The sequence below is a fragment of the Lontra canadensis genome, unplaced genomic scaffold (genome assembly GCF_010015895.1).
Source record: "Lontra canadensis isolate GAN:19392208 unplaced genomic scaffold, GSC_riverotter_1.0 scaffold12, whole genome shotgun sequence".
NCBI lineage: Eukaryota > Metazoa > Chordata > Mammalia > Carnivora > Mustelidae > Lontra > Lontra canadensis.
Genome location: NW_022631006.1, coordinates 18,126,261 through 18,152,791, shown reverse-complemented (window position 1 = coordinate 18,152,791; position 26,531 = coordinate 18,126,261). Strand labels below are relative to the sequence as shown.

The 26,531-nt window shown below is 37.8% G+C and overlaps 1 protein-coding gene across 3 annotated transcripts in view; it reads left to right on the top strand.

Moving 5' to 3' along the window:
- SNAP23 (synaptosome associated protein 23) overlaps positions 1-26,243 on the top strand; it is a 41,129-nt gene extending 14,886 nt beyond the window's left edge. For 2 of the 3 annotated variants that reach the window (XM_032856731.1, XM_032856730.1), the window contains exons 2-9: positions 8,585-8,688; positions 9,244-9,285; positions 9,701-9,749; positions 10,492-10,609; positions 14,716-14,748; positions 21,262-21,420; positions 23,177-23,321; positions 24,908-26,243. In XM_032856731.1, the coding sequence (XP_032712622.1) occupies positions 8,632-8,688; positions 9,244-9,285; positions 9,701-9,749; positions 10,492-10,609; positions 14,716-14,748; positions 21,262-21,420; positions 23,177-23,321; positions 24,908-24,973 (669 nt within the window). In that variant the 5' untranslated portion in view covers positions 8,585-8,631 and the 3' untranslated portion in view covers positions 24,974-26,243. The remainder of the gene's footprint in view (positions 1-8,584; positions 8,689-9,243; positions 9,286-9,700; positions 9,750-10,491; positions 10,610-14,715; positions 14,749-21,261; positions 21,421-23,176; positions 23,322-24,907) is intronic. The other variant, XM_032856732.1, reaches the window with a different exon arrangement.
- The last annotated feature ends 288 nt before the right edge of the window (positions 26,244-26,531 follow it).

Genomic DNA, 26,531 nt, shown 5'->3' with positions numbered 1-26,531 from the left:
TTGTAAATGTTAACTTGTAGTTGTTACTGTGATTCCTCTCAGTCCTTTACTCACTATGTAGACTTACAAAATGGTGAGTAATGACTATTAAAAAGTTACATGACTTTTTTTTTAAAGATTTAAGGCCACCACTTAACTGACTGAGCCACTCAGGTGTCCCTAAAATGTTACTTGCCCTTTTATTTATTTGCATGTTTGTTCGTTTATTTAAAAGATTTTATTTATTTATTGGACAAAGAGAGAGAGATCACGCAGAGCAGCAGACGGCAGGGGCGGGGGGGGGGGGGCGGGGGCGGAAGCAGGCTCCCTGCTGAGCAGATAGCCCCGACGCAGGGCTCCATTCCAGGACCCTGAAATCATGACCTGAGCCAAAGGCAGAGGCTTAACCCACTGAGCCACCCCGGCACCCCAGTTACTTTCCATTTTAAAGAACTGTCCTATATGTTGAATTCTTGCATAAGAAAAAGTTGAGAAAGTAGCATGATGACACTTTCCTGTATTATTCATCAGCTTCATCAGTCATGGCCAATCTTGTTTCCTCTGTACTCCCACCCATTTACCCACCTTTGAATTATTTTAAAGCACGTCCTACAGGTTACCTTTTAAATGGCTTCTAAGTTCATATGTTTTCTTTGAATCCCTGAGGAGGGTGATGATTGGTAGGAGGTTTGAGAAAGAGAATACAATGAAGGTGAGGAGCCATGACAGGAGATTGCTTATATTCCAGGATGAAGTTGTAAAATCTTTATTCCAGCTAAGTTCTCTGCTTCTGCGTGGGGCCCTCTTTTATCTACCTCTTAGTATTTTGCCATGGAAGAACTAAAGACTTATTAAGAACTCATTAGAACCCATTTCTGTCGCCTAATGTGAATGAAATATTGTTCCCAGCTGAACTTTAGCTAGGGCCTTTGCTCTAGCCATCTGTTAGCAGAACATTTAGGAAAAATTGTTCTGTATTATTTCCATACCTTTATGCTTTGGAATGCTGATCATCTGTTAATGAATGAATATGTTTCTGCAAACTTACATTTGCTTTGAATATGTGCCAACAGAAGATTTCTCTCGAGAGGCTAAGAATTCATAATTATGCTTATGAAATGGGGTCTAAAATTAATTCCTTGTCTTTGTTTTCTCCAGTCTTATAAATCTGCTTTCTTGTTTGTCATAAGCTATCATATTTTTTTTAAGATTTTATTTATTTATTTGACAGACAGAGAGAGGACACAAGTAGGCAGAGAGGCAGGCAGAGAGAGAGAGGGGAAGCAGGCTCCCTGCCGAGCACAGAGCCGGACAGACCTTGATCCCAGGACTCCGAGACCATGACCCAAGCCAAAAGCAGAGACCCAACCCACTGAGCCACCCAGGCACCCATTATCATATATTTTTAAAGATTTTATTTATTTATTTATTTATTTGAGAGGAAGTGAGAGCAAGGGAGCTAGAAGGAGCATGAGCGGAGGTGGGGGAAGCAAAAGTGGGGGGTGGGCAGGGAGAGAGAGAGAGAAGCAGACTCCCCACTGAACAAGGAGCCATACCCAGGGCTCAGATTCCAGGATCTGGGATCAGGACCTGAGCTGAAGGCAGACATGTAACCAACTGAGCCACCCGGGTGCCCTTAAGCTGTCATATTTTATGATGAAAATAAATGTATGAATTTTAAAAGTAGTATAACTACATTGCAAACTATTTCGTAAACTGGGAAAAGAAGAAAAATCACTCTTAATTCTACCACCATAGCTCTTGGTTATATTTTAATGATTCCCTCCTAGACTTTTATATATATATATATGTATTTTTTTATATAAAGTCTTTTTTTAATCATTTTTTAATTTATTTTCTCTACCTATATTTTTTATAACAAGTATTAGATTATTTTTAAGTCTTACTTTGTTTACTTCATATACTGACCATCGCCATTTTGTGTGGTTTTGTGTTTGCTAATAAGCCTTAGCCAGGGGAAAAAAAAACAACATTTTAGGCAGTCTTTAACTTTTTAGACATGCAAAGCTATATATATATTTGTCTAGATAAGTACCAATCAACCGGAAACTTGGTTTAATTTAAAACTGTTTAGTATCTGTCTTGACATGTGCAGACTCATGGCTGGCATGAAAATAGTTCAGGTGTATAGCTCATACAGTATTATCAACTTTAATATTAAAATTTAGCCTTACAGATAGAAGAATTAATATTTAGTAGCATTTACATTAATGTCACTTACACTTAACATTGTTGTTTTGCTTTTCTTTTGCCTATTTTTTTCTGCTTCCCTAATAATAAAGTAATGGCTGACACGAATATTAGCCATGTATCAGGCACTAATAATAAGCGCTTTGTATGGATCATCTTTTTTTAATCCTCACAAAAAGGGCCTATTATCTCTATTTTACAAATGTAGAAACTAAATCTTAGTGGATTTAGCTAACTTGCCTGAGGTCATACAGCTGATACATTTTGGGGTCAGAATTTGAATGCTGGGGTTCCTGCTACTCACCACTATCCTAGCCTGCTATGAACAGAAATTTGCACTTGCTGTTAATACATTGACTACCATGAAAGTCTAACCAAAATATACCAAAGAGAATCACAAATTTTTATCCTACAGTAAACTACATGGTGTAAGTTGTAGAGCAACTTACATTAGGATTAATTTTAAGAGAAGGAGTAAGTCATGAACTAAGTAGAATATTTTAATGCAAAATCTTTGCTTTCCAGTATAAAATGTTTTAAAAAATCATTCCTATATTGGTCTAGGCAGGACACTGGAATTGAGGGTGATTTAAAGTGCTGTTTCTTTTATTACTTCCTAACATATCTCCATTTTTATCAGTGAAGACATGGATGTCCTATTGACTTAGTTCTAAGACTTTTTTCTTTGTATTCCTTCTTCCCAGTAGTATTAGTTTCACTTTCTAAATTTAAATAATTTCAGGTTCTACAATATACTTTTTTTTTTTTTTTGCTTAGTTGCCAAGGAAAGCAATTTCTTTGTTGATTTAAGTAATCACTACACCCAGTGTGGGACTTGAACTCACAACCCTGAGATCTAGAGTCCATTGCTGTACTAACTAAGCCAGCCAGGTGTCCTAGTTCTTCCTTTAATTTAACTAACTGTGACTCTTTTGAAGGGTTCTTATGGTTTTATTATAAAAGGCATCTTAGGGGTGCCTGGGTGGCTCAGTCACTTAAGTGTCTGACTCTTGGTTTCAGCTCTGGTCATGATCTCAGGGTTGTGAGATTGAGTCCCACATTAGGATCCACACTCAGCAGAGAGTCTACTTGAGATTCTCTCTCCCTCTCCCTCTGCCCCTACCCCCCCAAAATAAATAAATAAATCTTAAAAAAAAAAAAAGGCATCTTAAATTTTGAAATGAACTGTCAGGTAGGGTAGTTAGTCTGTTTTCTGATATTCAGCACATCTTTGTTAAGGGAAGATGCACCCAACGGTTATGGGCCCAGCATGCTTGCTTTTTTTTTTTTTTTTTAAGATTTTATTTATTTATTTGACAGAGATCACTAGCAGGCCAAGAGGCAGGCAAAGGGGGAGGCGTAGGCTCCCTGCTGAGCAGAGAGTCCAATGTGGGGCTTGATGCAAGGACCCTGAGATCATGACCTGAGCTGAAGACAGAGGCTTAACCCACTGAGCCACCCAGGGGTCCCATGCACCCAACAGTTGAGACTAGTTCCTAAACCATGAGCTATCTTTGGTTTCAGAATACCCAAACTTGAGTAATGAATCTGCCCTTTACTGACTTAGTCACCTTGGGCAAATTACTTACTTGAGCCTTAGTTTCCCCATCTGTAAACTGGTATAATAAAGATAATGATGGGGGTGCCTGGGTGGCTCAGTGGGTTAAAGCCTCTGCCTTCGGCTCAGGTCGTGGTCCCAGGGTCCTGGGATCGAGCCCCGCATCGAGCTCTCTGCTCAGCAGGGAAGCTTGCTTCCCCCTCTCTCTCTCTCTGCCTGCCTCTCTGCCTGCCTCTCTGCCTATTTGTGATCTCTGTCTGTCAGATAAATAAATAAAATCTTTTAAAAATTTTTTTTTAAATAAAAAATAAAAAGATAAAGATAATGATGTATATAAGTACTTAGTAAGGTATATGACACATAGTAGGTACTCACTGACTATTTCTTCTTCCCCACCTCCCTCCAAAGTTTATAAAAAGAAATTAAGGTAAACTGGGAGTCTTCTAGAAAGCCCAAATGAACCATAGTAAAAAAGATATATTGTAAAAGCATTGGGGAAAATCTTGCAGTTTCCTCTCAAAGGGAGCATATACTATTCTCACAATTAACATAGTATATTAGGTTCTGGGAGCATTGAAAAACTGACACAGATATTTAATTATTAGGTTATATCTAAGAACAGTAAGTTTAATGGGATATTTGTGTCAAACGACATTTTGTTTTCCTTCCCCTCTCCCACCTCTAATTGTCTTTACTACGATATCCTGGATAGCCTTTTCCTGACTTAATAAGAAAAACTTCTGAAGATAATCATAAATATGAGTAAAGCTATACAGCTAATTCTAGGTTGCACCCTGCCTGACACTTGTGAGCAATTTAGTAAAGGCTAAGAAGAGCCTGGAGAATATTGTTGCTTTGTCCTTCCCCCTTACAATTCTGCTTTGTCTCTCTTACTCCCATTTACTGTAACCATGTGTTCAACACCTTCAAGAATCCAGAGTAGAGGTCTTAGGCAGCTGTGTCCCAATGTCAGCCTGTCAGACATGTGAGAACTTTACATAAGTCCGTTTCTTGTCTTGTGTGCCATCTGCTGAGGAGAGAAAAAAGGAAGTACTAGGCAGCACTTTGAGTTCACCAGTGGGTGTGTCCTTCAAAATGAGCCCATAGCCATGCCAGAATTGATTCTTAATATCTACCTCCCAGCTGTATGTATGTATGTATGTATGTATCTTTCTTTCTCTTTCTTGCTCTCTTTCTCTCTCTTTCTTTCTTTCTCTCTATCGTTAGAAGGTAGGACTCTTGGTATCTGCTCATTTGACAGAGGTCAGTTTTATATTCAAGGCTCTCTTTGAACCTATGAGGAGTTTTTGCTCATTTTCACTAGAGTGGGAAGATATACTGACCTGTACTTGCAGGAATCAGGTCCAGGAGTAGAATTATAAAATTATACAATTTGAGAGATCTGAGCATCCTTATGCCCAAAATATCTTCCTATCCACAGGATACCATATTGGAAAACCTGACTAAGGGTGTCACTTCCAGGCATTGCTTGATTAGCCTGTATTACTTTTCTCACCACTTTCTGCTCTGTTGGGCGTTGAAGAGGTATAGACAACTGGAGCATGCTGGAAAGGGCAGGCTTTGATTAGTGTGTTGTTAGGGCTCTGAAAGTAATGGAGAAGCATAAAATTACATGGGATATTACAGAAAGAAAATGTTTACAGAAATCTGTACTATGTAACTATGAAAGATTAACAAGAGAAACTGTAGCATGAACAGATCTATGATAAATCTTATGCCTCAGATTATTAGCAAAGTAATCAAGCATGTGGTTCTATTAATGCTTCCTTAATTCAAGAAGGACCTTTATATCTTGATTTTATATCTTAGTATATGAACCTTCTGCTGGAATTAGAGCTCTACACTGGCAAGCAAGATATGAAATTAAATTTGCAATTTTTGTAGTAATGTTTTTATTATTAATAATGTTAATTAATAATAATTTTCTACATGAGCATTAATAACTTTAGTCAATGTTCAAAATCTTTTTTTTTTTTATATTTTTTATTTATTTATCTGACAGAGAGAGATCACAAGTAGACAGAGAGGCAGGCAGAGAGAGAGAGAGAGAGAGAGAGAGGGAAGCAGGCTCCCTGCTGAGCAGAGAGCCCGATGCGGGACCCGATCCCAGGACCCTGAGATCATGACCCGAGCCGAAGGCAGCGGCTTAACCCACTGAGCCACCCAGGCGCCCCGATGTTCAAAATCTTAATTAAACCTAAAACAGTTAGCTGTGACAGTAGGGTTAATAAATAGACCTCCAAATGCAATCCCTTTTTGCTTTTTTTTTTTAAAGATTTTATTTATTTATTTATTTGTCAGAGAGAGAGAGAGAGCGCACACACAAGCAGGCAGAGGTGGAGAGAGAAGCAGGCTCCCTGCCAAGCCAGGAGCCTGATGTGGGACTCAATCCCAGGACCCAGGGGACATGACATAAGCTGAAGGCAGCAGCTTAACCGACTGAGCCACCCAGGCATCCCTGCCATGCTTTTTTGTACTGAGAATCTAATGTTGCTTTTTGTATTATCAGTGATGATTCTACTAAAAGTGATGGTTAACTATGGATGTGACTAAAAAGATTTGTGGGTGACCAGCAGGCCATTCCAGATTATACATATGTAATGGCAATTTTTGGTTTGTGTTTCTAGTGGATATTTGCAGGCTTTCTGCTACCGGTACATATAGCTTTGTTTCCAGGATCCACTTAAGTATTTTGAGAGTACATCTTATTTTTCTACGTATTTGTTCATTCAGCATATATTTGCTGCAGTACCAACTGTCAGATCCTATTAGGTGTTAGAAATAAAAAGATATAACAAAATCTCTGCATTCCAAGGATTTAGTCTAATATATTCCTGGTTAACTAGGTTCCTGCTGGTCAGTGAATTTACTACATGGCAGGGTTTCTCAACCTTAGCACTTTGACGTTTGGGGCCAGATAATCGTTTGTTGTGAAGGACTGTCCCAAGGAGAATTATAGTATATTTAGCAGCATCTCTGGCCCCTACCTACTAGATGCCAGTGACACTACCCATCCCCCTCAAACTCATGACAGTCATTGCCAGATGTTCCCTGAAGGCAAGTTTAGAATGTAAATCAGACTTTATCTGTATCATTGACAAAGAACTTTGGTAAAATTAGTTTTTAAAATGTAATACAAGAAAAAAAAGTAATACAAAGCTAGCAAATGTAATGAAAGAAAGCAACCTGGAGTGTTACACAGTACTTACTACTCCCTATGTCTTTTTCAAAGAGGAGTACACAGCGGTAGTACTGAATAACACCTAAATGTGTTGTGTTTTAGTTTGAATGTTTGTGAATCTTCTCTGAGTTAGGAGTTACTATGTATAAGAGAATAATTACTTAGTTTCTTAGGGACTTCACTAAAACAGCAAACAGTATTATAATTGGAAAGAGAAAATCCTCTATGAAATATTTCATGTTTTTTGGGGCACCTGGGTGGCTCAGTGGGTTAAGGCCTCTGCCTTCAGCTTTGGTCGAGATCCCAGGGTCCTGGGGATGGAGCTCCGCCTCAGGCTCTCTGCTCAGCAGGGAGCCTGCTTCCTCCTCTCTCTCTGCCTGCCTCTCTGCCTACTTGTGATCTATCTCTATCAAATAAATAAATAAAATCTTTTTTAAAAAATTCATGTTTTTTCTGAGTTCATTGTCAACATTACTCTTTTTTTGTTTAGAATGAAAATACTTCATTTTCTCCAGCTGGCACATGTCTGGAATGTTCCTGTGTTCTTCAGGCACACCACTTTGACTTTTGTTACTTTATTAATGGAATACTACCTAACTTAGACGTCTTCACCTTACTGCTTTTGTGTGTTCAAATAATGTATAAATACATATAGACAAATTATTTTTATTAAAAAATAATTTAGAAGGTTATGGGACTTCAGGAGGCAATGTGGACTGTGACAAAAGAATGTATCATGAAAGAATGTATCATAAAAGAATGTATCATAAAAAAAGAATGTATGAATAACATTGTACAACCAAGAATTCACTTTATTAATCTCTTAAAGGAGTGCCTGGGTGGCTCAATGGGTTAAGCCTCTGCCTTTGGCTCAGGTCATGATATCAGGGTCCTGGGATCGGGCCCTTCATAGGGCTCTCTGCTCAGCGGGATGCCTGCTTCCCCCTCTCTCTCTGCCTGCTGCTCTGCCTACTTGTGATCTCTCTATCTCTATCAAATAAATAAATAAAATCTTTAAAAAGTTTTTTAAGGGGCTCCTGGGTGGCTCAGTGGGTTAAAGCCTCTGCCTTCAGCTCTGGTCGTGATCCCAGGGTCCTGGGATCGAGCCCCGCATCGGGCTCTCTGCTCAGCGGGGAGCCTGCTTCTCTCTCTCTCTCTCTCTCTCTCTGCCTGCCACTCTGCCTACTTGTAATCTCTGTCTGTCAAATAAATAAAATCTTTAAAAAAATTAAAAAAATTTTTAAAATAAAAAGTTTTTTTTTTAATTTAATAATCTCTTAAAGCTTGTCTTCTAGTTCGTGCTCCTCAAAGTAGAGAGACCACTTTCTCTTTGAAACAGCACTTCACAAAAAAAAAAGGAGAGAGAGAGAGAGAGAGAAAAGAAAGAAAGAAAAGAAAAGAAACAAAATGAAACAGCACTTCACTAGAGGTCCTGAAACCTGAGTTGAGTTTCAGGTTTACCTCTGGTACTAACTAGCATTTATCCTTTCTTGGCCTTAATTTCTTCACCTGTGATAGCTAGCTAGTTAGCTAGCTAAAGATATAGATAGGCTTTTTTATTCTGTTTCCCAGATAAGTATCATAAATCCACACTCTTTGTTTAAACAAACCCTTTTGTATCTTTATTCTTACAGAATATCCACATTTCACTTTTCGTGCTTATCAAAAGTTTTAATTCATCATGGATAATCTGTCATCAGAAGAAATTCAACTGAGAGCCCACCAGGTTACTGATGAGGTAAATGTTATACTTGGATTAAGTAATTCACTTTTCTCAGTGGAAGGATGAGAGCACCTTTTTAGAAATCCATTTTGGCCTCCTCCCTGTCCCTTTATGTCCAAGAATCCATTTTCTTCACAGTGCCATTGCTGGCCCCTTAGTTTTTCAGCTTACCAAAAACTAAACAAGTGAAAGCAGCTTGCATGATTTTCCTTTTTTGTCATTGTTTAACAGTTACTTACAACAAAGATACTCTCGATTTGAGGAATTGGAAACATCTGTTTAATATACCCAGATTTCTGCTTACATTAAACTTTTATAAATGCTGCTAACTTTTCCTTCCAAATTTTTCTTAAGGAGCAACTGGTAGGAAGAAAAAGAGTAAAATTACAGTGATCAACTTTCTTTTTTATTTGTTTGTTTTTGTTTTAAAGGGGGGAGATACGGCTGGACTGGCAATATTTAAAAATGGGGCAGCATCATGACTATGTGATCAGATTTTTATTTATGTATTTATTTATTTATTTATTGGCTACATATTTTAGAATACTAAAAGCCTGTGTTTTCCCCTAGTCTCTGGAAAGTACAAGGAGAATCCTGGGTTTAGCCCTTGAGGTAAGACAATGTTTAATCATTAAGCAGAAAAATTGTATAAGAGGGATCTTGATAGCACAAGCTGGAATTTTTGTTAGGAATCAGAAGTATATGGTATCAGTAAGCTTTTATTATTTGAAACCAGCAATTGCTGAACTTGTCAAACAATGAACTGACGGGCCGTTTTTGTTTTTCCCATTGACACTATAGACTATGACAGGGAAGATCAAGTCACCATGAATTTTGACTGAATTATATTGGGGGGGGTTAATATGTTAAAGTTTGTTGCTGTGGGATATTAGCTTTCTCTGTAGCTCTGATCCTCTGAGAACTTGGGTTTCTAAATGATTCTCTCTTGCTATTAGGCCTTGTAGGTTTTGTTTCTGTTGGTTTTGTGTTGTGTTGTATTGCTCTCAGCTTTTTTCTCTTCTTTTAGTCTCAGGATGCAGGAATCAAGACTATCACTATGCTGGATGAACAAGGGGGTGAGTTGCAGTCATGGCAGAAACTCTTGATTTTACTTATGACGCAAGAAAGCCCTTCCAAATCAGCCATGTCTAAAATTAAGCCTTGGGAGTGCCTTCCCTATGTAAGATAAGAGTGATTCATTTACTTCCTTTTTCTGATTTGAATTATCCTGTTTATTGCCTGTTTGAGGTGGGAGCAACAATGCCCAATTATATACCAAGTATTTGTCAGGTAGCAGGACTAACTGTGTGTATTTGTCATTCGTACATTAGATACTGTAATATTCTAGCATCATTTTCAGAAGTCAAGTTCAGTCCTTAAACAGGTTTAGATTCAGGTAAGTTTGGAAATACTCCGTTTGAGTTGGCCCTGAGCAATCTGGCCTAGATTTGATTAGACTTATGATAGCCTTCAGGTTTTGAACTTACTGAGAGAGAGAAATGTTGGGGATCCAATCTGGTCAGAGTACACCTAAATCAGTTGCAAGGGTGATCTTGAAATATAAGCTTTCACATGCTCCTATTATACAAATTTCTTTAGAGCAGGTCTTCCCACAATAAGAAGCCAGGTGCCTCAGGATCAGTTTGTGAAAGATTGTTCTCATGTTGCACAGTGTGTAGTACCTTCTGACACTGATAGAGTCACTGGGATGGATTACTGGTGGATTCAAAGTTGAAGTTTGCTGTTCCATATTAATAGTGTCTTCTCATTGTAACTGTGAATATAACACAAAATGTCACTTCCACAACTTACTCTTAGAACAACTAAACCGCATAGAGGAAGGCATGGACCAAATAAATAAAGACATGAGAGAGGCTGAGAAGACTTTAACGGAACTCAACAAGTGCTGTGGCCTCTGCGTCTGCCCATGTAATAGGTGAGTTGAGAAATCAAGAACTTTTTAAAATGAAAGTGAGAACACGCCACCCTCCCGTCCTCCAGGAAGGTCAGAAGTGTGCCTGGGCCTAAATAAGGAACTTTGTTAGATAAATTTAAGCCATTTTTCCTTCAGGCAGAGCAAGCTTTTCATGTAAATGGGCACATTCACTGAAAACCGTGGCTTGAATTTAGTCAGTCCTTGAATCAAGTCCCAATTTCGTTTTTTAATAGTACACGAAACATACTATAGGAAATAAACATCTGGCTAATACAGAGGAGGACGGAATTAGTGTCTTTTCCTTTCAAACACAGAATATTAACAAAATACATACTCTGTGGTAGGCACATGAGGAATGGCCAAGGGAGTAAAGGACTTGGATCCTGTCTTCGAAAGACCTACCATGTGATGGGATATATAAAGGAGAATAGCAAAAAAGTAGAAAATATATACATATAGTGCTAAATCATGTGTCAACTGAGGACACAGAACTGATAAAATTTGGTTTGGAAAAATATTATAGGAGAGTGAGGACTTGTATTGGACTCAGTGATTAGAAGGATTTGGATGAACGTGGAAGAACTAGGGAAGGCATTTCCTAATGTAAACAGAAGTTATAGAGGAGCTTGACTTAACTGAGCTACATGATTCATATAGATAAGTGAAAATTAAGACATACGTAGGTGGACTAAGGGGTAGATGGATTGGAGTGGTGTATATAACTGCCCTAGTTAGGAACCTTTTGTAATCTGGGCCTGTGAGGTGAGGCTTTATTAGTGAGATTAGAGAAAAAAGTATAAGTCAAGGGAATTTATTTTAAAGCAACTGATTGTATGTCAGACACAAGAAGGGAAAATCAAAGAAGCCTCTGAAAATTTGAAGTTTCTAGTAAAGTAGGAGATGAAAAGTCTCCAAATTTTTTGTGTATAAGTGTATAAGATTATGATTGACAGAAAGAAATTCATTCTTTTTGGTGACTCCATTATGAATATTGAAATTCCCTACTTACTCTTTAGTAAACCAAACTCCATATAGTTGACAAATACTTTATGTATTTCAACCAGGAGGAGGTTTGGGCTGAGGCAGTTAACCATTATCTTCCCTTCTGTCTGTTATTAACAAAACAACAACTTTGAACTTTCCCCTTAGTTGAAATGACAACGTCTGGAAATTGAATGACCATCCTTACTGCTGAGAGCATTCATTTGAGAAGAGCTTCATAAACATTAGTATTTGATCTAGTTGTCTCAGCTGGTACGGTAAACCACAAGTGATATACAAAGGTTTACATACTCTCATCATTTTTACTTCTCAAGGAGTTGGGAAAGGAGGAACTTCTGTTATATTGTCATACTTTTAGATAGGTGTTTTCATGTGACAGCATTCTCTGCTATCTCTGCAAGAGAAAATAGAATTAAGTTGCTTATTGGTCAACTTTAGTGTTTGTTTTGAGCATAACAAATTAAAATTTGACAGTATTCTTCCTGCTGTTGTCCATTGGCCTTCTATTCTAAGACAAATCTGCTGGCCTGTTTAGACCTTGGTTGACTCTCTAAAAATGCATATTTAAATAATGACTTTAAATTTAAATATGACCTGTCCATCAGGGCGTAGCAGATTACCTTAAGCAAACAAGTTAGAAATGCACCAGCTTTTTTCTTTTTTTACCTAAACTCTTAACTATATTTTGCAAACTTGTGCTTTTCTCGTGTGTTCTGTGTACCCTTTCAAAAGTGCAGAGGAGAAAAATCAAATGAATTTCCCTGAGATTACATATTAGGAGAAGAGAAAGGCAGAAATCATCCTCCTGAGAACATAGTGCAAAATCACCTCTGAGTCGGGGGTTGATAAACAGGAAAAACAGTGAATCCTACGATGGTCTTAGAAAGTGGGAAATAGAACTACAGAAGTATTAACTATTAGTTAGTATTACTGTTTCACTTTGAATATCCTAGCCAAGCATGGGCAGGATTTTCTGGGACACTGGTGAGAAAGAAGGTGGAATATGGTCCTGAGGCAGTTTGCAGGCTCTCACCTCAGCAGAACCCTTTCTCAGTAGGTCCAGAGAATGCACTTCTTAGCAGATGGAATGCAGGGGCTCCTATAAGAGAACAGTTGTTCCCTGAAGAGAAGAGAGTGATATTCCAGCTTAAAGATGTCAGATTTTAATTGCCTTCCTTGTGTCTCTCTCTTCTTTATAACATTGACTTTTTGGCCTCTATGATATCCTCGTCCTTAGCTCTGTCTACTATTATGTCTTGATCTTTCTAATTTTATCTGCTAATCCGGGCTTTAGTTAGGCTTATTGTATAAATAGTCATAACATGAGCTTCTTAAAGGTAGATCATATAAGACTAGTATTAATTCTGGTAGTAATAAAATCCCAGGTCCACAATCTCTTATCTGCCACTTAGAAATCTGAAAATCTCTGAAAACCAAGGATTTAGGCTTAGGTTTTTTTTCCCATAATGTGCCACAACTCATTAATTAGGCCATAAAACAACATGAGTTGAAGCTTTTTTTTTTTTTTTTTAAGATTTTTATTTATTTATTTGATAGACAGGGACCACGAGCAGGCAGAGAGGCAGGCAGAGAGAGAGGAGGAAGCAGGCTCCCTGCTGAGCAGAGAGCCCGATGTGGGGCTCAATCCCAGGACCGTGGGATCATGACCCGAGCCGAAAGCAGAGGCTTTAACCCACTGAGCCACCCAGGTGCCCCGAGTTGAAGCTATTTTTAATCTTTATCCCACTTAGTGTAAATGCTAATTTGTTTCACTACAGAAATACTCATGTATTTATTGATTATGTGGTACTGCTCAAATGTCACATCCAAGGGTTTGGATGAAATTTGTGAGCCTATATGTTAATTTAGGCTTTTATTATTTTGAGCGCTTTCAGTTTAATCCTAACAGTAACCTTAATATGAAATAGACTCTTCTTATCACCATTTTACGTATGCAGAAACAGAGGCACAAAGAGGTTACACCAGAAATGGAAGAGTTGAGATCCAAAACCAGGCAGAGTCTCAGCTTTTAACTATATAGCTACATTGCTTGACTTTGGAAGGAAAAGAATGAACCTTTTTGTTGTTGCTGTTAGATGTATTGCTATATAGAAAATGTCTTGCGTAGATTTGTTCTTTGAAATGTTTTTCTGTTTGGTAGTTTTCATTGAAGCCAGCTCAGCAAGTGAAACAGACATAGACATAGCTTTATTTAACAGAACCCTGTATTAAAAGAGAATTTTAACTTTAGCTAATTCTTTTTAAAGGACTACCAGAATTTATAAACAGACTACCAGGATTAAACTTTAAAATTGTGAATTGTGTCACCATCTTTGATGGTAATTTTGATAAGTTGTCATTCTAATTGTTAAACCAATTAACAAGAATTTAAAAGGAAGCACACTTTAAATGGGAAGTCTCAGGACAGTAAACTTGCTGGTGTCCCGGTTTAACTATTCTCAGACAAGGTATTCTTCTGTCTGAAGATGCCTCTCTTCAGTCTGTACTTATAATGTCAGACACATAGTTTGAAGACAAATTGGTATTTCTGGACCATTTATTAGAGAAATTCACAATTTGTACTACAGATTTTCTACTATTCAAGTCTTACTGAGATGTAAAAATTCAGCTCTGATTATTAAAATAAATGTTGAATTATATTTTAGTCAACCTTTGAATTTTCTCCCTCCATCCTCCTCACTGCACATACAAGATGAGTAAGGTATAGCTCTGGCACTGTTTCATTTGTCATTACTCTTTATTTTTGGGAGGCCTGACATGGTACCTGATATATAATAGGTGTTCAATAAATACTTGTTGATTGAATGTCCTTAAGAAACTTGTTGGCTGATGGGAGAGTTAGACATGTAAAAAGATTTTTTTTTTTTTTAAAGTTAAATGCACATGAATATGTAACAAATAATTAGGAGAGATCTGTAATCACCAAGAAAGAATGAAGAAGTCTTAGAACCTCTCCATTAGTTTTCACCTTCTCTTATAATGATTTTCATAATTTTAGGAAAGAATATCATCACCCAGGCATTCTTAAGAAAAATGAAGTATGCTCTGGTTTAAATTATTTTCCTGTTTTTCTTTTTATCTAGATTCTCAGATGTTCGTTGTTTCTATGAAACCAGGCAGGAATTTAAATGCATTATGTTTTTAGAATTCTAAACTTGCTTCTGTTCTGTTTGACTGGCATTCACTCTTTTTCTGCATTTCATTCTCTCACTTGATTAATCTCTTCCTTTCTAATCTGCTTACTAAAAATGAAGACTTAACATCAGGAGCCGAGCTCAGTAACTGATCAAAGGGAACTTTAAGATGCAGTAAGATGCAGTCTTGTGGCGCAGTTTGGGCTGTTAATCTGCTTTCTAAAGGTGATGCTTCAAATGGTTTTTCTGTGCATGTGCATGGATTTTGTGAATGGTGGAGACTATCTTTAAAATTGTGCTGTGGTGTGTAATGTAAAGTGAATTTGTTCTGAGTGTTGTATGCCAAAAGATGGACTTGACAAAATGTTCTTAATTTCTAATACCCCCCTTTGATTAATGGTTCTGATAACTAAGTTTTTGCTAAATAACATTTAAGATTATAAAAATAAAAACATCCCTGAAGTTTCTAACAAAGTTTTAATTAAGGTGATGTTTGTAGTGAATTGCTTAATCCTAGTTCTGATCAAAGGTAAGGGAATTCAGGCAAAATCCACCAATCTCCATAGGAATTTGATTTCAGAATCCTATCTTCTTTTACTTCCCTGTGCCTTTCCGGTTCCAGAATCAAGATTTTTCCTATTTAAGAGTTGCTTCTAAATGATTCGGATTCTCCATAACTTAGGCCACTTACCAAATTGGAATTAATTGCCAATCTAGTCATCTTGAATACCATTTGGAACATGGTGGGATATAAACTTAAAATGTTAGTTTATCTGGTATTTTCTTTCTTTTAAATAAGGATTTTCCCTCTTAATCTGCTCTGTAATTCCTATAATGTCCCTTGTTAGCTTGCTCTGGTTTCATGCTGAATTAATACAGAGCTAACTAATCTTATTCTTTTTTAATGAAAGTTAAACCTAGTCTACCTATTGTTAAGTATAATGTTTGATTCCTTAATTTTGGATCTTATTAGGAACTGTGAAGACCATGGTTAAATGTTAGAAAATTGAGCATTTGATCTTTACCGTTTGTTTCTTGCCCTCCTTTTTTTTCCTTCCTGTAGCCTGATCACCCAACACACACACACACACACACACACACACACACACACACACACACATATATGCTCATTACATTTGGTATTTATTTGGTCCCTTTTCTTCCTGATATGAAAGAATTATAGCTAATATTGGGCTTTCTTTTTGCTCTCTTTATTCAGTTAATTTAATGTTGATAACCAAAACTAAATAAATCATTAATATTACTGTGATCATATCTTTTTTAACTTTTTAAAATTTATTTTTTTTTTAAGATTTTATTTATTTATTTGACAGACAGAGATCACAAGTAGGCAGAGAAGCAGGCAGAGAGATTGGAGGAAGCAGGCTCCCTGCTGAGCAGAGAGCCCAATGCGAGTCTAGATCCCAGGACCCTGGGATCATGACCTGAGCCAAAGGCAGAGGCTTTAACCCACTGAGCCACACAGGCACCCCTATTTATTTATTTTTTAAGTAAGCTGGGCATGGAGCGCAACACAGAGCTTGAATTCAAGACCCAGAGATACAGACCTGAGCTGAGATCAAGAGTCAGATACTTAACCAACTGAGCCACCCAGGTGCCCTGTGATCATATCTTGACACTTGTTTTCTGCTTTTACAACAGCTTCTTGAATTGATTAAGGGCTATTTCAAATTTGCCATCTTGTTTTTTTGTTTCTTTGTTTTTTAAAAGATTTTATTTATTTGAGAGAAAAAGTGCACAAGCAGGGGGAGGGACAGAGGGCTCAGCGGGGAGTCCGATGTGGGGCTCCATCCCAGGACCCTGGACCCTGGGATCATGACCTGAGCTGAAGGCAGACACTTAATTGACAGCCATCCAGACACCCTCAAACTTGCCATTTTTGAATGAGATATTTATATGGGAAAAAATGGTAATGATTATTAAATTCCTCAGAACTGACAGGGTAAATCTAACTTTCCAGATGGCATTCTTAATAGCAATTCTATCACAAATTTGCTTAAACATTTTATCATAAAGTCTAATTTTCTTCTCAGAAGAGCTGTAAATTTTATTAAGCAAAATAATTCAGTCGTAGATCAGAATCATTTCTTACTGTAAGCCAAAACAACTTGGGCCTAGTTGTCTTTTTTTGTAGCCATATTCCAACTATATTCAGCTCCTATAGATCTCAAAGCTAGGGAGTGTTTATAGGCCAGAATAGTAAACATGCCACTTAGTAATCTGTGCACTTAAAGGCATTAAGTACTATTAAGTAAGGATGAGGTTGAGATCCAAGCCAAATAATAGAAATATTTAACTAATACTTTTCGAAGCAACTTATATCCATTATCAATAGAATCTTTTCATGGTCCTGTGAAGTATTTATCGTTTTTCTTTTAATATATTTTTTAAAGATTTTATTTATTTATTTGACAGACAGAGATCACAAGTAGGCAGAGAGGCAGGCAGAGAGAGAGAGGAGGAAGCAGGCTCCCTGCTGAGCAGAGAGCCTGATGTGGGGCTCGATCCCAGAACCCTGGGATCATGACCTGAGCTGAAGGCTGAGGCTTTAACCCACTGAGCCACCCAGGTGCCCCTCATCATTGTTTTATTGTAGTTTTACATGTAAGGATGTATATGGATCCTTCAATCTGAGCCAAAGGTAGATGCTTAACCAACTGAGCTACCCAGGCATCCCCAAGGGTCTTAAATGCTTTAAAGGTAATATTTCCGAAACCTGACTGAGCCAAATAATGGAAGTTTTTCTTTTTTTTTTAAGATTTTATTTATTTATTTGACAGACAGAGATCACAAGTAGGCAGAGAGGCAGGCAGAGAGGAGGAAGCAGGCTCCCTGCTGAGCAGAGAGCCCGAAGCGGGGCTCGATCCAAGGACCCCGAGATCATGACCTGAGCCGAAGGCAGAGGCTTTAACCCACTGAGCCACCTAGGCGCCCCAAATAATGGAAGTTTGCTTCAGGTTCTACAGCAGTAGAATGACAGGTCTAGGATTGGAATTCATGTCAATATATTACAAATCTTGTGGCCTTTTAAAAAAAGAAAAAAATCAGGGCGCCTGGGTGGCTTAGTGGGTTAAAGCCTCTGCCTTCGGCTCAGGTCATGGTCCCGGGGTCCTGGGATTGAGCCCCACATCGGGCTCTCTGCTCAGCAGGGAGCCTGCTTCCTCCTCTCTCTCTCTGCCTGCCTCTCTGCCTACTTGTGATCTCTATCTGTCAAATAAATAAATAAAATCTTTAAAAAAAAAAAAGAAAAGAAAAAAATCTTGGTGTGTACTTTTGCTTTGTCCAGATTAATTTCTCAGTGTCTCAATATATAGAAATACTAAGGTAGACTGCTGGAGTAACTAAAATACTCTTTCTACAAGAGAGTGGAAGTCCCTTAGACAGTGTTTCTTTTCCCTGGCTGGGAAGCTACATGAGCTTTTGAATTTAAATAAAACAATAATAACAATAAAAGATTCTTGGGGTCTACCCCATGTGTACTAGAACAAAACTTTTAGCATGTAACTTATAGACCTGTGTGTTCAAAGGCCTCCATATTGCCCTGTGCTTAGTCAGGTTTGGGAAATACTACCTTTCAAGCGTTCAAGATCCTTTGGGGATGCCTGGGTGGCTCAGTCGGTTAAGCATCTGCCTTCAGCTCACGTCTTGATCTCAAGGTCCTGGGATGGAGTTCTGCATTGGGCTCCTTGCTCAGTGGAGAGCCTTCTTCTCCTTCTGCCTGCCACTCCCCCTGCTTGTGCTCTCTCGCTCTCCCTTTCTCTCTCTTTGTTTTAAGATTTTATTTATTTATTTGACAGAGAGATCACAGGTAGGCAGAGAGGCAGACAGAGAGAGGGAGGGAAGCAGTCTCCCTGCTGAGCAGAGAGCCTGATTCGGGGCTCTATCCCAGGACCCTGGGACCATGACCTGAGCCAAAGGCAGATGCTTAACCCACTGAGCCACCCAGGCGCCTCTCCCTCTCTCTCTGACGAATAAGTAAAATATTAAAATAATAATAATAATGCATTTAAGACCCTTTGAAGGAAGACAAACAAGATTGAAACCATGATCATCATTGTTATTATTAGATGAGTAGCTGCTTGACAATTCCTTAAAAACAGATAACTTTCAAGGGTATTTCACGTTGGTGGGACAAACTCCAAGGTGATGATGGCAAGTGGCAGGGTAAACTGGAAGGCATTACCTAGAGTGCACATGCTGAAAGAGACATGGAGCAGCCATGTGGATGAAGATAGAAAATGAGCACCATTTAAAAACTCACCTCTTCACAAACATGTAGAACATGTCGTAACTGCATGAGAAAAGTGTTTTTCCCCAACTCATTTGAAACTCATTTGAAAAGCAGACTGAACCCAGAGGCCCCTGGGTGGCTCAGTTGGTTAGACAACTGCCTTCGGCTCAGGTCATGATCCTGGAGTCCTGGGATCGAATACCGAGTAGGGCTTCCTGCTCAATGGGGAGTCTGCTGCTTCCTCTGACTTTTCCCCTCTCAAGCTCGCTGTCTCTCAAATAAATAAATAAAATTAAATCTTTTTTAAAAAATGAAAACCCAGTGCAAAGCTATTAAAAGAAAAATTCAAAGTCACCTTTTTATCCCTTTTCCCCTTAATATTGGAACATCTTTTAGAATCCAGTTCTCTTAAAGGGAGAAGGAATGATAACCATTCTGATTCTTTGTTTAGAACACAGATGATGATTTCATTGGAATTCATTCATATTATCATGTTGAAACAATTCATTTGCATCCTGAGCCCCTTGTATCTAATTATGGAAAGAAGAATTCTCAAAAACTTAAAGGAATTTCAAATCTTTTAAGATCCAGAAGGAAGTTGGAGCATGTATGTATTTCTTGATAGACCAGGAGCTGGCAGGCCCTGTCCCAGTCTACTCTTTATGTACTATGACTCTCAGAAACATGATGAATTCCAGCCCTCACTCTTTCACTTCTACAATCTGACATCCCGATAAAAGCTGCACTTACCTTCTGTTACTTTTTATTGATACATCTGGTTATTAACTTTCTGATAAACTTTTGTGCTGTTTATTTTGTTTACTAGGTATTCCTCTGCTTTAGCATTTTGTCTGAAAACTTACCTTATTAACAAAGAATACATGTAAATGGGTTTCACCAAACTAACATAATTATTTATAAATAATCATTTAGAAAAGTTATATCCCACCTTGTTCCAGGACAGATTTAACATGGCTGGTTAATAAATTGATAAATTAATTAAACATAGTAGCACAAGTAGGAAATTGTGAGAACTTAAAGTGGAACCAAGAAAGGCACTTCAATTAGTTCTTCAGTGTTCATAGATATATTTACCTTTTTAGTACCTCTTATAAAAAAGGTGATAGTACCCTTTCTATAGCATTAATGACTTAAGGTTTAGATCCGATTCTAGGTTTGCCAAAACCTGGAATGTCTATTATGTCTATTAAGGAAGGAGCTACAATTTTCATAAAGATTTCTGTTTTGCAGTTTTGTAACTTCCTTGTTAACATTATGTGGGATAAATCAGAGACCAATATTACAGCTTTATACTAGTTTTTGTTTATAGAAAAGTAAAAACTAAAATTAAGAATGAAAAATGTACCTAGCCAAATAATCAGTAAAAAAAACTTTTGTGTTATTTTTTGTAACATTAAAAGTCACTTTACAAGGCTTTTTTTCTTGCCATTATTACCAGTTTGAATAGTGAATCCCTACATAAAATTCTGGCTTTGACTACATCAGTTACATCTAAAGTATATTATATAGTTTTATTTTTAAGAGGCTTGGATTTAGGATTTTGGGGGGAGGGGCGGGGAGTAAAATCGTAAATGAAAAAGCCCTAAGTCAAAGGATTTGCAACTGGTACCAGTGTGGTCAAGATGATTATCATTGGCTATTCAATTTGGAAATAATTCATGCCTTTCTTTCATGATGTTTGGTTTTTGTTTTTGTTTTTGTTTTTAATTTAATGCAAAATTCTAGCTTTAAAAAACAGCTGGATCTACTCTGGTTCAAATAAGTGGGCAGCTGGGGTCTGAGTATTGCCCACTCAGCCACCTTTCTTTTCTCTTCCATCCCTCATCAACTTGGGAGATCCCTCTAAGGAACCTCATAAGGCATTCCAGAACATCTTTCCTAAGGAATTTTTTTCCTAATATCCATTGTTTTCTTTTCTGAAGACTGTTACAGGCCAAGGAAACCTGAAAAGTCAAATATTTTGCTTCTTGCTAACTTTTTAATGAACATTTTATGTAAATAGTTGAACCTTTAAAAAAATGTTTAATGTCAGTGGCCTTCACAATTCATCTTTTTCATATACCATATTATAATGGAGCATATCATAGCTAACCTAGATCTAGCTGTAGGTAGCTTTCATGTTAAGGATGCTAGGGTCATCCTGAAAGTAAAAAAACACTAATAATTATAATTCTTCCCCTCCTGCTTTTCCGTATCTCTCTACAATCCTGACTCTTACACAGGACAAAGAACTTTGAGTCTGGTAAGGCCTACAAGGCAACATGGGGAGATGGTGGAGACAACTCTCCCAGCAATGTAGTATCTAAGCAGCCAGGCCGAGTGACAAACGGTCAGCCTCAACAAACAACCACTGGAGCAGCTAGCGGTGGATACATTAAACGGTATGCCAGCTCCTTCTAATTTTTTTTTAACCCCTTTCCTAAATGAATGGCTTACTCAGGGGAATGGGTGTTGTTATACATGAACCCTAACTCATCAATTAGAAATAGTGTTTATTCCATTTGAAAAATGCACTTTAAAATCTGCCTTCTGATAAAATGTTGACTGGTTATTGACTTTCATTGATAGATTAACTTTTCTTTATATTTTTCAGTATTTTGAAAATTACCCAAGTAAGCATATTTTACTTCTATAAATGGGAGAATGTGTTTTAAAATGTATCATGCAGGGGTGCATGGGTGGCTCAGTCAGTTAGGCATCTGACTCTTGATCTCAGCTTAGGTTTTGATCTCAGGGTCGTGAGTTCAAGCCCCATGTTGGGCTCCGTGCTGGGCGTGGAGCCTACTTAAAAAAGAAAGAATATATCATCATGAGTTAGAGGTTGGCCAGATCCCTATAAAGATAACTGTAAAGAATCAGATAGTAAATATTTCAGACTTCGCAGCTACTCAGTTCTGTTGTTGTAGGGTGAAAGCAGCCATAAACAATACAGAAGCAAGTGAGCGTGGCTATATTTGAATAAAACCTTACTTACACATCAGGTGGTGTCGTTGTGCACTGAAGTAAAGTTGTCAGACACCAATCTGAGTGGCCGTGTGGGGCTGCCTCTGCAAGGGAGAGCAGCAGCCTCTGAATCCTGCACATAGCTTCTATTTTTTTGTCAGAAGAGCAAGGACACATGCCTCCAAGTGTGGGAAAGGAATACAAAGTGATGGCAAATATCTTGAAGCAGGCTGGCATTTTCCCCTATTTGTAGGCACCCAGGATGTTTGGGCTAGCAATTGCCAGGTGCAGAAAGGAGAGACTGAGGGTTACATTATTTCATAGCTCCCAACTTATGCCCTGCCCCTAGAGATCATGGGATGCCACTCCTGCCAGGCCATTGCGTTCAACAGCCCAAGAACAGGAATGCTGCTGATGTTTCAGCTGTTTCCATGCTCACTCCTTAGGGTTTACAATATATTCTCTTAACCTATGCCTTGCCCCAGAAGATCATGGGATCCTGCTCCTCCTGAGCCAATGCATTCAGTAGCCTGAGAACAGGAGTGCTGCTAATGTTTCAGTTGTTTCCACAGTCACTCCTTGGGGTTTATAATATATTTTCTAAGAAATACTTCATAAGATGGCAAGCCAGTTTGGACCTTTGGGCCAGAGTTTTGCAACCTTTTTTACAGCAGTGTTTCTTTAGACTTAATCTGCATGAGTTACCTGGGGGTTTATTAAAACCTAGAATGCTGGGATTCACTTCCAGTTTGATTCAGTGGATCTGTAGAAAAGTGTGAGAATTAGCATGTTTTCATGTTTAATAAGTGCCCAGGTAATGCTGTGATCACTCTTTGAGAACCATTGTTCTAGAGTTGTTTCTTCTCCTCCATAGCCCTAAGACATTTGTGCTCTCTTTGGTCAGTCTTTCAGTTTTTACTATAGAATGTTTTCTGAGAATGGTAACCTACATTCCCAGGGGTCTAACACTTGCTGAAGTCATTTTTGGTTACTTATTTTTATGAAGACTAAACCCAGATTTAGTCCATTTTATAATTTATATATTATATTATATAACTTATATATATATATATATATATATTTATAATTTATAAATATAAAATTTATAATTTTATAATTCACCAAAAAGCTGAATTAACTTTTTTAACTGAATTAACTTAATTAACAATTAACTGAATTGTCTTTTTGGGATAGTATAACTAATGATGCCAGAGAAGATGAGATGGAAGAGAACCTGACTCAAGTGGGCAGTATCCTAGGAAACCTAAAGAACATGGCCCTGGACATGGGCAATGAGATCGAGGCTCAAAACCGACAAATAGACAGGATCACAGAAAAGGTAAATGGTCCTTCAAAATTCCTTCAGGAATTTGAGACACTCACAGTGTTTTAGTACTGGACAGCTGTGCTTGATACTTTTGGGGGAACAATAAGAGAAGATCTTGTTCTCACAGGATATGAGGTGGCAGTTCGAACATACTGAAAAATTATAGCCAGGTCCTGCTCTCTCTTGTTCATGGGAGTTGGTTCATTTTGAAACCAAGACCTTAGAATGATTGATTTTATTTAAAATTTCACACATGAACCTTAGAGTCTACTCTAACCTTTGGAAGGGCTATATTTTTTCCCCCTGAATGAACGTGTTAGCTTTTGGAGTTTTACTTTGATACTAAAAAATTAGTAAGTTCCTAAATCCTCATCTCATGAGTCAGTAAGTGAAAATCAGTTCTGCAGAATGGTTCTTGTGGAATGGACACACAAAACGGGGTCCTGTGAGTAAAGAAAAGATGGAATTGCTATTTTTTCTTTTTTTACTTCACATGATATAAAAGATACTGAAAATGCAGTTGGGTTCAGTGTTTGGATGTGCCATGTCTAAAAGCCATTCTTGTTATTTCATTAAAAATCTCAGGGTCCCTTAAAGAATGGGGTGAGTTTTGGGGCACCTGGGTAGCTCAGTGGATTAAGGCCTTTGCCTTCGGCTCAGGTCATGATCCCAGGGTCCTGGGATCAAGCCCTGCATCAGGCTCTCTGATCGGCAGGGAGCCTGCTTCCCCCCACCAAACCCCCTCTCTGCCTGCCTCTCTGCCTACTTGTGATCTCTGTCAAATAAATAAAATCTTTAAAATAAAAAAAAAAAAGAATTGGGCGAGTTTTTAAGTTTGGCTCTGTTGAAATCACTTAACAGTGGATTTCATGGAAGTAAACTGTCGTTCATAAGATGCTTTTAGAGCTGTCCCGTGGGTTTAATGTATTCCCCATCTTTTTAATTCAGATGTTGATGTGGATGGTAATAAATCTGTTAAAAAATCTTGGGGAGAGTTCTTTCAGCCTTTCTGGGTTAAACCTGGAGTCGTCTCAGATAAGATTCTATGATTCAGTTTAGGGAACTCCCACAATGTCCACATCTATAGCAGAAAGCATTTTTAATTTCATTGTATTGAAAAAGCCATTGATTATAAGATGCATCCCAGTTAAACTATGAAAACATACTACAGAATTCATGAAATACTGGCAGGTTCTTCTGTTAAACCTTTGTCATGTTTATATTCCATTTTCCCAAATGAATTTCATGTTCTCTCTCTTCTTGCCGAAAATGAGTTGTTTTAAGATTTTATTTATTTGAGAGAGAGAAAGTGAATGAGAGAGAAGAAGAGAGGGGAGGATCAGAGGGAGAAGCAGGCTCCCCACTGCAGGGAGCCTGATGCGGGACTCCATGCCAGAACGCCGGGTCTGCGACCCGAGCCAAAGGCAGTCACTTAACCAACTGAGCCACCCAGGCACCCCTGAAAATGAGTTTTGTAATGTAACTTCATGCTTCCTGAATTTTCTCAGTGTGTCATTTACTCCAGATGTATGAAATTCAACTTTTATTAGAGTGACTGACCTTGTAACATAATGCTGATACCTTTTTTTTCCCCCTAGGCTGACACCAACAAAGATCGTATTGATGTTGCCAATGCCAGAGCAAAGAAACTCATTGACAGCTAACACTGCTGCTGTACTTCTTTATCGTGTATTCACTTCTCTAGCTCCTCCTTCAAAGTTATTACCTTTTCAGAGTTTAACATTTTGGTTCCATGCTCTTCTCAATCAGGAGATAATGTGCAAGAAGGGCCAGGAGTACAGACCCCCTATTCTTTTATGATCTCTTTCCCTTGAGGGTATACTACTGCTCAGACTTCCTTCTAGTATTTTTTGTCCCTTGGTTCATAGTCTTAGATTGGTTTTTATACATGATATAAAGTATCACTTTTCATCCTCCTCATTTACTTTAGCAGGTTCTTTTGCTTTCAAGATTTGGAAGCATTGCCAAAGACAGCCATGAAGAAGGAAGCTAGAGGCAGGGGGAGCGAGCACAAGGAGGAGAGGCAAGAGATAAGAGGTTGTTACCTCAGTAAAACCTGCAGGCCACAAAGCAAAAGTTGCATAGCCACAGTAAAGATCTAGTTGGGTTTAATTTTTCAATTTAAGTTGGAGTTATTGCCAGTTTAGGCTACTACTTGGTTTCGGAGCTTTTATACACAATATTTTTGTTATACGTCACAACTTGGCAACCTCTGCTCCAAAAAAAATAGAATGACTTTTTCAAAGTGGGCTTAGTTTCTGAACGTTTGGTGATTTATGTATGTACATAGACAGTGATCCCATTTCACACTGCACCATACGGGAACACTTTGTATAAATGAATGACTTTTTATTTTTACATTAGTAGTATCATGGTCCCATTACATGCCTATTAACCTCGTAAATTTGTTATTAGTCTTTGAGGAAAAAAATATGTAAATATGTATTGTAACACGAGAATTTCTCTCTAAAGCAGGACTTAAAATTTTTTTGGAAAAGTTTGACAAAATATATTACGTGAATTCAGATTTACCTCAATGTCAAGAATTATGTTTAGATAGGAAAAAAGAAACTTGTTTTGATCTCAGGTAGAAAAATAGTTAGATTGCCTTGAGTTTTTTATAGCTTTAGACTTTAAAAAAGCTAGACTTTATTCTGTTTAACTAAAAGTGATTTGGAAGATTATGCCTTTGGTTTAATTATTGATGATTGCACTATCATTCAGTTAGCCTTGTAGATTGAATTATGTCTAGAATCACATTTATTTAGATCCTGAACAGTGTTATAAGAATCTGATTGATATTTGTCACCTTTATTTAAGAAGTAGTATCTGCACACTTGGAAGCTATTAATGTGGATCGGTTTGACCAATACCACTGCTTGATCTTTACAATTAAATTTTATAACTAACTGGTGGAATTGTTCTTTCAAATAGGTAATATGTTTCTGTGACTATTTGGTGGGGGCTGGGGGGCAAAAATTTCATCAGCTCTTAACAAACTGAATGAAGCAAAGGTCCTTAAATCAAGAAGCACTCTGATGGAAAGCTGCCTTTATAGCACCTTTCCCATTTTTTTATTGGAAATACTGATAGGACTTTTCTTCCTACGATTTGTCATGAGGGTCATTTTAATTATTATTAGCCTCTTACTCATTTGAGCTTTAATACACTAATGATTGAAAGGATGTTTATGCACTAGAA